The sequence below is a fragment of the Microtus pennsylvanicus genome, chromosome 14 (genome assembly GCF_037038515.1).
Source record: "Microtus pennsylvanicus isolate mMicPen1 chromosome 14, mMicPen1.hap1, whole genome shotgun sequence".
Classification (NCBI taxonomy): domain Eukaryota; kingdom Metazoa; phylum Chordata; class Mammalia; order Rodentia; family Cricetidae; genus Microtus; species Microtus pennsylvanicus.
In genome coordinates, this window is record NC_134592.1 from 35,082,707 (window position 1) to 35,098,364 (window position 15,658).

Genomic DNA, 15,658 nt, shown 5'->3' on the forward strand with positions numbered 1-15,658 from the left:
CTTTAGTCGCAGGAATTATTTTGAAGAATCCCAAGCTAGCTACCCTGAGGTGTGTGTGTGTGTGTGTGTGTGTGTGTGTGTGTGTGTGTGTGGTGGGAGAGGGGTTGTTAGCTACACTCTGGCCTGTCCACTGCAGTTTATTTATTTAATTTTATTTTGATTTTTGGTTGACACAAGGTTTCTTTGTATAACAACCCTGGCTGGCCCGGAACTTGCTTTCTTAGACCAAGCTGGCTCCGTCTCCAGAGTGCTGGGGATTTCCACTGCGGTATATGTGCACACCAAGTCCATATTTATTTTTATCTAGGTAGGCTCAACTTCTGATCACAGAAATGGTGGCGATTGTCTATTGGTTTCCATGGAAACTGCAAGGTAGTGCATCTGCTACCCGATCAAGTCAGCCAAGGCTAGTGGGACTCTTTTAGAACGACGTTGCTGTTTCTACTCAGGAAGACCGTCAAGCCTGGATGCTTTCCGGTGTACAAAGCAGGGGGAAAGGCGGGTCTGAGGGACAAGGATGGCTTCCGGGAAGAGAAAATTGTTGAAAGCATAGCGGGATGGCCCTATCTATTCTGAGAAGACCTTGGGTTTCTATTTCTAGGCGCAGAAGGGCCTGTGTGAGGAAGCAAGGGACGTGGGCTCATCCTGACACGGCTTCCTGGGTCCCACCTTCTGGCTCCCCTCAGAACAGCTGTCCCCAGCTAGAGGGGAGGCTTCCCCTTGAATATGCTCAGTTTCATTCGCTCCTACAGGACAGGGACCTGATTCCCCTCTGGCAGTGGAAGCTAGCTGAATGCTTGCAGAATCCGAAGCAAAGGCACCGGCACACGCGGACATGGAAGAAGTGGTTTTATTCCAGGTGTGTTTCGTAAAGACAGTGTCCTCCGGGACAGCTTAGTGGCACATGCTTTGGTCAAGAAGAAAAGCAAAACCAGAACTGGACTGAGTCCCCACATGGACAGCTGACAAGTGCAGAGCCCGGTCTGACCACAGGAAACGGCCAGAGGCCTTCTCAGAGCTGAGCAGAAGTTCGTAAGTTCACAGAGAGAGAGGCCCAGGTTCCCAGCCCCAAGGTCTACACTGAGCAGGGTCCAAGTCTCTAGGGAAGAGGCTCTGTCTCGGCCTCAGCTCTGCCCCTTGCTCTAGCAGGAGGATTCCCAGAGCTTCGTGGGGTCCGAGGCCAGTTCTGCAGGAAGCAGTGTGTGAGAGAGTCATCAAAACAGGATGGGCGAAGCTTGGTCACCATGGTGAGAGGTCCCTGTGCTGAGCCAGGGGGTGATCACAGATTTGGCACAGAACTGCCGAGATGATGCTGGTGAGAGCCAGAGGTGCAAGGAAACGGCTGGAGAACCTTCCAGAGTGGGTACCGCAAACCAGGTTCTTGGCTCCTAAAACCTGGCGATGGCCAGGTCCAGCAGGGACGGTGATGATGGGTGTTAGCGCTCGGCCAGAGCAGAGGAGCAGATCCTTTGGAAACCAGGAAGCAGGGAAAATCCAGGCTCCACCCCCACCTAGGAAATTGCATCTGTGCATCCATATGCAAAACTTCCTATGAATGTGTGGCTGTCTGGTCTATGAGAGACTGGGTGATCCTGGGTTAAAAGTGGCCTCGTTGGGCTGTCTTGCTTTGGGAGAAAGACCCCAAGAGTTCTGGTTACCAACTGCCTTTTTCCCAAGATTATACTGTGGAAGCCAGTGGTGGGGTGAGGGCTGGGATTCCAGATGATACCAACGTGTGGTCTCGGTGTTCTCAGTAGCAAGAGAGGAGACAACAGGGAATTCTCAACACAGACAGAGCTACTAGCCGGCTTTGCAGTCCATTGCAACTGCTGGCCTTTGGAGAAGGGTCTGAGCGTGAATGAGGTTTGGCCTGGGTGACCTGGTTCCTACTGATTGAGAAACGGCTATACTCCAGAAAAGGGGGCGGGTCCTATTCTGATGGGGCTACCATGCCCCATAATGCTGTGTTTACAGAGGCAAAGACCTTTGAAAGGGTGGGGGCTCTAAAACAGTCAGCGAAGACAAGGGTATTTCAGGGTGTATGACCGGGAGCCAGTTGGTGCGGACAGGGTACCAATTGGTCATAAAGCCCCAAGCGAGAGGTCTTGGCCTGGCAAATAACTAAGCAGAAGTGGAGTCTGCTTAATTAATTATGGCCGGATCCTTCTGCAGCCTCTTGCTAGAATGTAGAGGGGCCGCAGGCATATGTCGGGCTGGGGGCCTGGGGCTAGCAAAGCAAGGACAGGATGATGTCCTGGAAAGAGAGCTAGTTTTTCTCTGGCACCTCACGCTGCTCCTCCGGCTACGTTGTTCTCTGGATCCCCACCCTCATCTCCCAGGATGCATCCCTCCCTTACCCACCCACTGACCAAGCCCCTCAACCCATCCTGTTCTCCAGCTGCCTCTGCCTTCAGCCTCGACGCATGCTGCCACATGTCCTCTTGTGTTGACCCTAGGCTAGCCCTGGGACCCAACGTGGCCCCTCTGTAGGCTTCCTGTCCTTGTCCCTGCTAGGCAACCAGGGGAGGGCCCACAAACCACCGTCTGGAGTTCCTAAAGGGCCAAGGGAGAAGACAAAGGGGCAGGAGCAGCTGCCAAATCTCTGCCCAGGACAGCTGCACACTAACCATCTCCTCTCCCAGGGTTAAGACTTGGGTGACACAGAGGGCACGGAGCATGCCCCACACCCTCCCTGAACTACCTTTGGAGAAATGTGTGGTAGGGGTGGGTACTGATGATCCGGTAGAAACATGAGGAGATGGGAAACAGCTCGCTTGACACGCCCCCACCCTAACCCCTTCCGGTCCCCAAGTCTCATGCAGACGGTACAGGAGGCTGGGGCTACCATCATGTGTGTGACAGCAGTTGCCATTGCTGGGCCTGGGCGTCTGCTTGACACTTGTTGGTCACCAGCTGGGCAGGTTTTGTCTCTAGGCAGAGGCCGCTGACAGAGTGCTGGATGAAAGAGCCTTTCCTTCTCCATTTCTGGGGGGAAGGAGGAGGGGGAAAGGAAGAAGAAAAGGATTACAAACAGCAGCATACGAGCTTACCCAGCATACATGAGGCTGCACGCTCCAAGCCCAACATTCATTTCATGTGCACATACATGATGCTGCATAGGCCTGGGACACGCCACGCTCAATGTATTTATTTACTCATTATGTGTGTGTTCTACGTGAGTGTGTGTGTAACTGTATACATAGGTACATATGTGAGAGTGCACATTCATAGAGGCCAGAGGTTGATGGCAGTTGTCTTCCTCCATCACTCTATCTGATTTTTTGGTACAGGGTCTCTCACTGAGCATGAAGCTAATCGGTTCAGCTAGACTGGTCAGCAAGCTCCAGGGATTGCCCTGGGTCCTCCTCCCCAGGGCCGAGATTACAGGCTGAACCTGGCCTCCTATGTGGGTGCTAGGGATCCAGATTGAGGTTCTCGTGATTATACAGCAAGCACGTTAGTCACTGTGCTGCCGTCTCCCCAGCCCTTATCACCCCCCATTTAAAGCAGACAGTGTCCCTCTCTGGGGCACTCACTTCTATAGTATGGCACAAAGTTACTGCATAGATCAAAGGAAGCAACACTGACCATGGGCTGTGTCCAACCCAGAGTTGTGTTTTATCTGGCTTGCATGGTGTTATTTAAAATCCAGTTTAGCCATCATATAAAAATCTACACTTCCAGCTGGGCGTTGGTGGCCTATGTATTTAATCCCAGCACGCAGGAGGCAGAGGCAGGCGGATCTCTGTGAGTTCAAGGCCAGCCTGGTCTACAAGAGCTAGTTCCAGGACAGGAACCAAAGCTACAGAGAAACCCTGTCTCGGAAAAATCAACCCTTTTTCCTCCACCCAATCTACATTTCCTGTTTCTCTTTGGAGACAAGGCCCTAGGCTCCGTTTCTATCTGTTGGCTGAGCTGGGGCTCTCCCTTCTCTGCTTTAGGCAGGGCTCTTGCTCTCTGGCTCTCCAGGGTCCCAACCTGGTCTTGACTTTTGTACCCTAGCAGTTTTCCTACGAGTTCCCTGCAGGCACCTAGTGAATGAGCCCTGGTCCAGGTGAACCTCTTCTCTATGGGAGAAAAGGCTTTCGTCTTCCTGCAAACTTACACGAGCAAACAAACGCCTATAATCACGAGTCCTAGCACCTACACTCTCAAGGGGGATGCAGCCACCGCCTTTGCAGTCACGGCTTGGGCAGTGGGGTGAGGCAAGGAGACTCGGGTCCTCCTATGGTAGATCCTAGCATTTCCTTCTCCCAAGTCTGACAAGGTGAGGGGAGGAAGTTGTTCCCATAGGACATTTCAGAAGATGAAGCTGAGAGAGGATGGTGCATTATCTGGGATATGGACAAAGGATGAGAGGCCCAGGTTTCTAGGTTTGGAGGAGATTGCATGGCAACAGACGTTTTGTTTCTTGCCTTCTTTCCTTCCGTGCAGCCATAGCCCTTTCCTTATATCCACCTTATCTTCCTAGGGGGAGGCAGGGTTCAGGACCATGAGACCGGAGCCCACAGTGAGACAGTCTGTGTGCTCACTGGGCAGCTAGGGGACAGAGATGAGCCGCATCATCTCATCTCAGAGAAGGGACGGTGTTGTTCACATTAGCTTCCGCACGGACACCTGCATTTCCAGCTTCCTCGGACACGGGCTGCCCTGACAGCCTCTCACATTTAACTCCACTGGCCAAACCTCCAACAGTGTCAAGCTGGGAACGCTATGGTCTCTTTTCTTCCGGGGAGGGAGGGAGCTTCCCTGGCCTGTGGGGCTCAGGCTTAGTGCTGCCTTGGCACCTAGGTCTCAATAATATGGTGGTTCCTTTCATCTCTTTTACCAGGTTCCGTGAGAGCCAGACCGTGCTCTTCCGTCTTCCCTTCTTGTACATGATCTGTACATTCCTTGGCATGGGGAGGTGATGAGCAAAGTGAATTACTCACTGGTAGGACTCTTACTTCCACCCAGAACTACTAGCCAGCCTTCCCCACCAACTCTCCCAGCCGCTCCGTTCCGAGCCTGTGAGGGTTCTGGCACTCTCCGGCCCCCCATTTGCAGATTCCTCTGGCAGGGCAGAAGCCCATTACTGTATGAGTGAGGAACCTGGGAACGGCTGAACTGGAGACTCCACTGCATCTTGTCTGACTCTCAGGAGCCTCAAGAACACGTGAAGCCCAACCGGCCTTGGTTGGAATCACAGCCAGTTTGGGACCTGGAAGGAAAGCCCAGAATCCAGAATGTACCGACAGCGGGAGAGCTGTGAGCTGTTCATTGGTCCTCAGGACACCCAGAGTGCTGGGGAGGAGGGGCTGGCGGGGCTTTCAGGAACATAGTGTCTGCAGCTTGTGAACATAGGGGTCCTGGGATCAAACTCAGGTGTCAGGGTCGGCAGCAAGCGTCTCTAAAGCCCACAAAGTGCTTTTATAGAGAAGTCCTTGAGCGGGGGCTGCCTGAGAAGACACCAAGAAGCTCTGACCTTAACGCAGAGAAGGCGTTCGTGGGCACAAGGCTTTCCCCTCAGAATGGGGTTGAGGCTGCAGCTGATGGGCAGACTGCACCAGCCCCACCGCAGGAGAGAGCAGAAGCTGGACTGCATCTTGCAGGCTGAAAGCAAGCTTAAGTGGCCAGCCAGTCCGTCCGGCAAGCAGGCTATAGAGCGCTTCCCCGCCTCTCCCACCCTGACTCTCATCCACAAAGGCTAGAAGGAGAGAACCTGGCTGCTTTTCCAAAACAGAATAGCAAATGTCCACTCACCCCTAAAGGCAAACAGAAGAGGCATTGGAGGAAAGCCTGCAGGCTCAGTCTGAGAGCCAGGCCACCGCCCTCCACCCCTTCAGCGGGCTGTGTTACCAGCAGGGTGGGCAAAGGAAGGGCTGCAGTGGGGAGCAGGGAGCCCTTTTGACCTAGAAGAGCACAGCCGCAAAGAGAGGAGCTGACACCAGAAATCCAGTGTTTAGTGCTCTTGTCACTGGTTGCTGTGTGCCCCAGGCAGGCAAGTGACAAATTCTTTCTCTCTCTCTCTTTCTTTCTTTCTTTCTTTCTTTCTTTCTTTCTTTCTTTCTTTTTTTCTTTTTCTTTTCGAGACAAGGTTTCTCTGTAGCTTTGGACTCTCTGTAGCTTTGGAGCCTGTCCTGGAATGAGCTCTTGTATACCAGGCTGGCCTCAAACTCACAGAGATCCACCTGCCTCTGCCTCCCAAGTGCTGGGATTAAAGGCATGCGCCACCACAACCCACCCATGACAACTTTTTTCTGAGCATCAGCTTCTGCTTCCACAGATAAGCCTGTGGATACACCTGAGGCTAGTAGTGTGAGCTTGCAAACAGCTGTCTCCGGACCTCAGACTCCCGGTGACCCAGCAGTCAAGAAACCCTTGCTATGTCTGGCTTCCATCTGAGGGCTCAGGAGTCACACTGACCTGGGTTTAAATCTTAGCTAGGTCCCCCCTTTCCCAGCTGTGGGAGCTGCTAACCTGTGCCTGGGGTGCCTGGGCACAGTAGGGCTAGCTTAGAATTGTCTTACCAGGTGGCTAGAGGAGGACACACGATGACCGTGAGTGTGAAACATGCAGCCCAGTCCGGGAGTCAGAACTAGCTCTTATTTGAGCACTGTAGTTGCTGTCGAGGGCTGGGCAAGCAGCATTAACAAGATAAATTGCTCCTGCCCTCAGACTGGCAGGACTGATGTTAAACAAATGCTTAGCTTCTGTGTCCGCTCATGAGTGAAAGGATAGGGAGGCCTGAGAGGATGCCGGGGGCTCCTCGGATCTTCCTTCTAGAGAGCTTATCCGAGAGTGCACCCCTCAAGTGGGGACTCCCTGCTCAGTGTCCCTTGGGGCTCTTGGCCATCTGTGCCCGGCGGTGGAGGCTTACCTGCATGCTTTCTTTAGGGTTACACTCTTGCAGTATTACTGGGGACCCAGGGGAGGACATTAAGGTGGAGGTAGCAGCCAGGCATCTCCCTTCCTGCTCGATGAGGTGGTCGCTGAACAGCCATGCCTGCAAGACAAAGGACAGCTCTGGATGGACGGATACGGGTAGACAGGTGGTTAGGGTAAGAGACTGGGGACTTTTTCAGACTTTTTATGAATAGCTGTAGAAATTAAGGGAGAGTATTCATTACACAGTTTCAATCTTTGCTTCTTGTTTGAAAATGTTCATAAATCAAATATAAAGATGAGGAAGCTCAGCTGGAACCAGCCACAGGGCAGTCAAGGGGGCTCCGGGGAATGCTGGAGATAGGGAGGAATGAAGGGACAGAGGACCCAGCCAGGACCACGATGGGGTCTCCACAACCTGCTCTAGAGCTGATGTGGGTGTGGCACTCATGCATTTGCTACGTGCACAAAGTCCCGGAGACCCACAGCCCATTACACTCATCCAAGCTGCACTCCAGAATAGAACCAAGAAGCATTTCTTCCTTTAGAAGAGAAAGTAAGGGACACAGGGCTGGAAAGGGATGGGCATGCGGCAGGAGCAGAGTGTGGGGAGCCCTGGGAAGGAGGTTTACTGAGGGTGCAGACAACAGCAATGAGCAGAGAGACGTCCTGACTCCATTCGTGGCCAGGATCCTTGGCTTCTGCCCTGCACTTAGCCCTACTCGAGAGCCCTAGGCAGCTCACCTTGGCAGACCCTCTACAGAACCCCATTCCCAGCAGGAGATCACTCACCTGGGCTGGTGGAGGGCTCTTAGCAGACCCTCTGCAGATCCCCATTCCCAGCAGGAAATCACCAACTGCGTTTGGACCCTGGGATTCTAAGCAGTTGATGCCTTGCTTAATGGCCCCAGGGAGCTCTTCCTTTGCTGGGATCCTGAGGAGAAAGGCAGGGTCAGGCTGCGTCTCCGCCCACACTAGCTTACCCACTCCTTCCTCCAGAGGGCAGCACATGGTCACGGAGGTCTCTGACTGGCAGGACTGGTTGAGGGGGAGAGTGGTGGGAGGATGGAGGTGGGGATGGTGGATGGTGAGTGGGATTGGAAGAAGAAGGAGCAGCCTCAGCTCTGATAGGTCCTTATGGGAGTCCCACGGACACAGGGGACCCCCCCCAGAGAGGACACTCAGGCCTGACTCATAGCTGATACCTGGGAACCTAAAGGTAACATCAACATCCAACCTCAAAATAACAGGGAAAGAATGATTTTGGAGCAGCTAACTGAAAGTGCCCAAACATGCATTCATTCTCACTATAATTAAATGATGCGTGTTAGAGAGGAATCACTATTTGTGTCTCACATATTTGTGTGTGAATATGTGTATGTGTGTTTTAAATAATGCCCCGTGTTGGTGACGCCCGTGAGGCTGTATCTTGTCCTACTCCACCAGTTGAGAGCATAAATTAGTTCAAGTTTGGGAGGACAATGTGGAATTAAGAATTAAAGTCCTTAAATGTGTATGTCTTTGACCTAAGAATACCAGTTTAAGAAATGTATCCCATTGTGTGTGGGGGGGGCAGGGTAGAGAGATGGCTCAGCAGTTAAGAGCACTGGCTGCTCTTCCAGAGGACCTGAGTTCAATTCCCAGCACCCACATGGCAGCTCACAATTGTCTGTGACTCCAGTTCCCAGGGATCTGGCATCCTCACACAGACATATATACAGGCAAAACACCAATGCACATAAAATACAAATAAATTATTAAAAAAGAAGAAGAACCCGTTCTTTAAAAAAAAAAAAGAAGAAGAGCTGGGTGGTGATGGTGCATGCCTTTAATTCCAGCACTGGGGAGGCAGAGGCAGGTGGATCTCTGTGAGTTCGAGGCTAGCCTGGTCTACAAGAGCTAGTTCCAGGACAGGCACCAAAGCTACAGAGAAACCCTGTCTCGAAAATAAAAAAGAAGAAAGAAGAGGAGGAGGAGGAGGAGGAGGAGGAGGAGGAGGAGGAGGAGGAGGAGGAGGAGGAGAAGAAGCAGCAGCTTATTCCACGGGAGTAAGCTCGGTTGTCCAAAGATCTTTGTATCAGAATGACTGATGCTGAACTGCTGGACATTCTGGTTATCCAACAGCTGGGATGGGCTAGCTACATCCACAGGATAGAAACCTTGCACCCGTTCCAAATGACTGTGAAAGAAAGCCTGGAAATGCTTGCTCACCCTGCTGCTGAGGCAGGCTTCAAGCTATCACATTATTAAGACATCTCATGAGCCTGGGGAATGCGTGTACACATGTGCACACACACTGATAACCTCTGGCTAGCACACCTAGGGAGGCTGCCATCTCCAGCCGACCTGCTGTGGGGATGCTCGTGAATTATGCATCCATTACAAAGCATCAGGGAACCGGGAGTGCTCAGAATCTGACCCCAGGCCTGATGCTCCCTGATCCTTAGTACCTCTGTCCAGAGAGAGCCTGGACCCTGGGAGGGGACATGGCTGCCACTCCTTGATGTGCAAACCCTTGCAGTATCTCAGCCAAAGCAGGTCTTCCCCAGGCTGTTCAAGAGCCCATGAACCTCAGAACTGTTTTATTCTTGGGGAGCCTTGGAGAGCTCCCTCCACTCCACCTCATATTCCCTGGACTCCCCTCAGAACCGGAGTTCTAGCTGGCCAAGATGGCAGAGGTCCTCATCTTCCGCAGCTGCCTGACTCAGCAATTCAGTCTGTCGTGCTTAAGGTGGTGCTCTGTGCCTTCCTCAGTGACCCTCCTCTAAGCAGGGCTGCCATTAGATCTCACAATGCCTTCGCAGAAATAGCAGTAATGTCCACTTCTCAAGTCGCCTTGCTTCTGTCTCCTAGGAAGTGGTTACAGCATGCTGTTTTGGTTAGGACGCTTCCTGCCACCTGCTGGAGTTATTGTAATGTGTCTACAATGGCCGCTATGTGACTAGCACCCTTCTAAAAGCGTGATTCAGTCACACTGCTGTTCCAGACCGTCTTAATAAAAGCGGTGAATTAGCAGCCACCGAGGCCGGCTGAAGCCAGACCTGGACACAAAGCAGAGCTGTGGCAGGCCTGGCAATGTGGAAGCTCTTTTGTCCTCCTCAGACTCCTTGGTGATCACCTGAGACACGCAGGCAACCTAAGGATCCTCGATATGGAGGGACATTGCCAGCAATCTGACCCACCTGTGACCCCTCAACCTTTGACCTGGAGCTGAGTCAGATAGATAGGAAGGTACCATGGAACCAGCAATGGGGGGATAGTCTCTATTTAACATTGCACACTTAATATGTTGCTCTGTCCTGGGATGGATCCAGGTTTGGGGTAGAGCACTTCTTCCTCTGGGATGGGGGTCTGGGGTGTAGAGGGGAAGGACACATTTCCATCTCCCCAATATCCCTCCCCATGGGCTCCTCAGCTCCCGCTGGCCAACCAAATGTAGGAACCTCGACAATGGTTGAAACGCTGCTATTCTCTCTTCCTCCATGTCTCAGAAGTGCCACACGAATGAGCATGCGCCCCTCGCACTCAGGATGATCCCTTGCTGCATTCTCAAGAGTTAGTGTTCCCCACTTCTCAGCCAGAGGCAAAGTGACTGAGGCTTGCCAGCTTGCTTCCAAAAAGGCTGATGTAGCTTGGATTGTTCCGGAATTTCTTCGAAATTTCCGGTAGTCGGTTTGGGCTTACTGCTTTCCAGGCAGACTGTATCTGGCACTTTGAGCTGTATCATCTGGGTTCACCATCTAGCTATTTTTCCAGGACTTCGCTGCAACCTAACAGCGGGAACTTTCCAGGCAGTAGCTAAGCCCTCGGAGGACAGAGGTCCCTTCCCCTCCTTGTAGAACTTGTCGGTAGTGAGGGGTGGAGTGCGCCAGAAAGCCAAGACAACATCATGAGAGAAAGGAGCAACAGAGGATGAACAGCCCCTCAGAGGACTATTCTAGAAGGAGGGGGCTAACTCCAGACACTCCCCAGTCTCGCCCACTAGAATTTATTTGTCTACAGTGTTCCTTTGAAGACGCTTACCCAGTGACTATTTTGTGATGGGCGGTATACTAGAGGAACTCCACAGACCAAACTGGAGGTGGCTTCTGCCTTGGGGAGCTTCTAGGCAAGTGCAGGAGGGTGCATCAACTTAACCAGGTGGGTGTGTGTGTGAAATGCTGATGTAGCCCCCCCCCAGGAAAGCCAGGGAGGGATGTGCTCTCAATTTAGTGTTCAGACAAAGTGTCCCCGAGGAGGGTACAAGTGCGTCAAAATCTAAAGAGGGCGAGGAAATGAACCGTGTGACCAAGACACCAAAAAGAATTTAGAGTCAGGAAGAAGGAACCTGGGTGGCTTAACCCCTGTCACAGTCCACAGTCTGGTCCTTTCTTTCCCTTCAGAGCCCATACAGCCACAATCCCATTTGCATTTTGCTCCCTCCTTGCTACAGCAATCGCTTCCCTGTGTTGTCTTCAGTCTCTGTGATTACATTCTAATGGATGCATAATATTTGTTTCAATGGATGGATCCGTGATCCACTGGGCCGGCCTAAGTGTTAGCGGCTTCTCATTTTCCCCCAGCAGACTGGCTCGCAGGGTCTGCGGTCAACAGCTCTGCACTCTGATGACTTTATCTCCTTGGGATGAGCTTCCAGCAGAGAGAGACCAGGGTCAGAGGTGACTGAAAGCAGCCTGGCCTCGGCTGCATAATGCAGCGTTGTTTTCCTAGGGAGACAATATCCATTTCTAGTCCGGGAGCCAGGCTGGTAAAAATGTAACTCTATCACGCCTGACTGATAGCTCAGGGCAATGCCTCCTCTGTTCCCTCAGAGCCTTCGAGGGAAGATGAACGCTCGGGGCATCGCGGGTCACTGGGCCCCAGCCCTGGAAGGGGGCTGCACTCACGTGAGCTCGGGGTAGACATTCTCCAGGTACCAGCGGAAGGACTTGCAGTCCAGCTTCTTCCTCTGCTCGATCCGTGTGGCCACGCTGAAGGGGAAAAAAAAAAGGCGGGAAAGGGCCCAGATGTGGGGAGGAAGGCCCCATGGGACCTCAGAGGAGACTAGTCCCCACTTCCCACATATCTCAGGCAACGAACCCCCAGTTCTCCTGTATCCTGTGACCTCTTTTTAATTCCTGTTAGCATGTATAAACTCTCCTCTTTTGGTTTCCTTTTTTGCAGAGGGCAGAGGATTTCATCAACTCCCAGTTTAGGAGACAGGATCTAATGTGAACATCTTTCAGGAGTTGGCAGGTCACGACCTTCAGATGTGCCATTGGGACATATGCTTCAATCTCCTGGCCTTCTTTAGTTACACTAACCGCAAAGGCCACTGAGGACCCAGGGAGTCACCTCTGTGAGTAAACAGGAACTCTACTGCTAACCTTGGACTTTTGTGAGGACCAAAAGGGGCTACGGAATGCTTAGCCCAGGGTAGATCCTCAATGAATGCTAAAAGAAGTAGGGCGTGGCTTGTTCTTTTCTTTTTAAGGATAGAAGATACACTGGGCAGTGGTGGCGCACGCCTTTAATCCCAGCTCTTGGGAGGCAGAGACAGGTGGATCTCTGTGAGTTTGGGGCTAGCCTGGTTTTCAGAGCCAGTTCCAGGACAGGCTCCGATGCTACACAGAGAAACCCTATCTCAAAAAACCAAAAAGGAAGGAAGGCAGGGAGGAAGGAAGAAGCAAGCTCGATAGAAATAAACAGAGGAGGGGCGATTCGTTTGCAATTGCTCACGAGCGATGCTTCCAAACTTTCTGCACATCTTACACCCCACAGATACACAGGCTGAGGACACATGGGTGGTTGCACATCCATACACAGTGAAAGGCGTTTCATAAAACAGTACTTACCGTAGATTGCAATCACGTCTGATTTTCTAGTCTGTTCAGCCCTAAACTCATCTATGGCGTCTTTCTCATCCTTTTTTTTTTAACAATGTTGATTGATGATTCACCATTGGTTTCATAGTCCATCCGCAGTTTTGAAATGCTTTAGCTAGACACTAGTCATGACAGGCCATGACAGGAAAGTAAGCTGACAGATGTCAGGTTTGGATGGGTGGGGGGCAAACCTGCACTGTCCTTGGCAGACAACCCTGTCATAGCTACCTCGGCTTCTGCTCTTCCTGGAGGTAGCTCTGGATGGGCTACGCTTTAACCTTCATGGAGAAACTTCTCATCTGTCTCTATGAATTGTAAGCCTAGGATCTTGGACCAGTTTTGTCCGTGCCACGCACTCCCTCCCTGAGCCCAGAGAACCCAGAAGAGCCAGAACCTGGTTACTAGGGAGACAGTCCAGCGTAAGCTGTTCAGTGTGGAGGGAGGCAAGCGGGATTTGCAGGGACCCACCTGCCAAAGGCCTTCCCGATGGCGGAGGGCCGGGCCTCATAGTAGTACTGCTTGTACTCATCCATCCACACCTCTGCAGTACGTTTCGTGTTCCTACAAGCAGGGAAAGGAGAACCAAGTTATCAGACCTGGGAAAGAGTGGAGGGAGGTTCTTGGTTTCTAAATGTGGTGCTGGGGGCTGAGCCCACAGCCTCTTGTTGTCTAGGCAGGCACTCCATTACCTAATTGTAACCATGGGCCTCTTTTACTTTTGTTGAGATATGGTCTCAATTAGCTACCTACGCTGGTCTTGAACTCAATCTGGAGCACTTGTAGGCCTTGAAACTTGAGGTAGCTGGGACCACAGGCCTGTGCTATCAGGCATGACTGCTTATCAATTAACAAGATACACAAAAGAGCTCACCAGCACCAGCTAAACTGGGAAGGAACAGGCATAGGACCAAACTAGTCCCTCTGAATGTGGCTGACAGTTGCATGGCCGGGGCAGACTGAGGAGCCACTGGCAGTGGCACCAGGATTTATCCCTATTGCTTGTATTGGCTTTTTGGGAACCTATTCTCTTTGGATGGATACCTTGCTCAGCCTAGATATAGTAGGGAGGGCCTTGGACTTCAAAACAATGTGCCTTCTTATCCTCTCTGAGGAGTGGATGGGGAGTGGGGTGGGGGTATATGGAGGGGATGGGAGGAGGGGAGGGAGTGGGAACTTGAATTGGTACTTATAATGAAGAAAGATTCCTTCCTTCCTTCCTTCCTTCCTTCCTTCCTTCCTTCCTTCCTTCCTTTCTTTTTAAATATACACACAAGAAAAAGAAGATGTCTTCCCTGCAGTAGAGCAATGAGAATCCCGGAAGTTCAGGCCGACAGCAGCGGCTGGGGTGAAGCGAATCACCCCGCGTGTCTGGAGGGTGATCCGTCAGGACCTGCGACAGGCTTGCCGCTCAAAGCAATCTGTCCTATTGAAAGACTATTACGTGGGCAAAAGGGACACACACAAGAATGGTTGCTTAACAAAACGCTGACAGCAAAATAAATGCTCTTCAATAGGAAAATATTTCTGTACAACAGAGAGTGACACAGCCCTGAAAAGAATGCCGTGGCTGCTAATACTGAGCAGAAGGATGGCCGTGGTATAGTGCCGGAGAGCCAGGCCACCAGAAGAGTGCACGACATCAACCTGCTAACACAAGCCTATAGAGGGTGTGGGGTCTCTGTGTACAAGCTACACACAAGAATGTATCTAACATTCTGACACCACAGAGCAGCAACCTCCTAAGAGCACGCAGTTCTATTTAAAGGCTTTAATGCTAAGTTTACCAGGAGTTGCTGTTCAAGAGATGAGTGGGCAAATAGGAGAGAAAAGGAGTGGAGGTGACTTTCACTTTCTTCCTGAATATTACAGTTATCAAAAATATGATACAGAAATATCTGCATATAGAAGTTGGTGTTGGTCCCGCCTGAGTGTTTGCAGTAAATCTATATGACGTTGACTGTAAAAATGGTATGTAAGGGGACTAGGCGGATAGCTTGTTGCTCTTACAAAGGGTTCAGTTCCCAGCACCCACATGATGGCTCATAACTATCTATAACTCTAGTTTCAGGGATCTGGCATCTTCTTCTGGCCTCTTCAAGCACTGGGAATGAACGTGGTACCCACACATACACTGGGCAAAACACTCATACACAACTATACATATACATATACGTATACGTATACGTATACGTATATGTATATGTATATGTATGTAGTGGGATGCCAGGTGGTGGTGACACACGCCTTTAATCCCAATACTCAGGAGGCAGAGGCAGGTGGCTCTCTATGAGTTTGAAGTTATCCTGGTCTATAGAGGGAGCTCCAGCCAAGGCTATACAGAGAAACCCTATCTCAAAAATCCCCCTCCCTTAAGGGAGGGGGGGTGAGAAAAGTCGAACAAAACTTTAGATCATGAATTAATCAGATGTGGAAATCATTGCTCCAGTGCAAACCAGCATGCTAGATGGGGGAGGACGAGGGAAAAAAACCATGTCCTTAGCAGGGGATGCATACTCAGAACAGTTCCTCCTCCTCCTAACTCCTACATCAGGACCATGGGTCATGGGATGGTCTTCCAGGACACCGCTCACTCTCCTGTGAGACCAAGTGTACTCTGTGACTGGGAACATGGTCAGATCTCAGGTCAAGTTTATGTGGGGGCACTGGAAACCATGACCAACAATGGAGGTTCAGTGAGGACTGCAATATATTGGTCACTTGACCATTTGTCCAAGACTTGCTGACAAAGGGAATCAAGACAAGAAAGATCTAGGGGCCATGATCCAATTTCATCCTCTACCCTCAGAAATATCCAAAATGTCAGACCTGAGGCAGCAAATGGAGAAACTAAGGCCTGCTTAGTTTGGACAGGTGGGCATCCCAAAGGCACACAGACCATGAATAACTAGTTAGGGGTATCTACAGTGAGG

The 15,658-nt window shown here is 51.3% G+C and overlaps 1 protein-coding gene across 2 annotated transcripts in view; it reads right to left on the bottom strand.

Annotated features, from left to right (window-relative positions):
• Nucleotides 1-834: 834 nt before the first annotated feature.
• The window catches only part of Galnt16 (polypeptide N-acetylgalactosaminyltransferase 16), an 83,953-nt gene continuing 69,129 nt past the window's right edge, over nt 835-15,658 (bottom strand). For both annotated transcript variants that reach the window (XM_075947657.1, XM_075947656.1), the window contains 5 exons: nt 13,197-13,289; nt 11,751-11,834; nt 7,657-7,798; nt 6,860-6,985; nt 835-2,985 (listed from right to left, as the gene is read on the bottom strand). In XM_075947657.1, the coding sequence (XP_075803772.1) occupies nt 2,848-2,985; nt 6,860-6,985; nt 7,657-7,798; nt 11,751-11,834; nt 13,197-13,289 (583 nt within the window). In that variant the 3' untranslated portion in view covers nt 835-2,847. The remainder of the gene's footprint in view (nt 2,986-6,859; nt 6,986-7,656; nt 7,799-11,750; nt 11,835-13,196; nt 13,290-15,658) is intronic.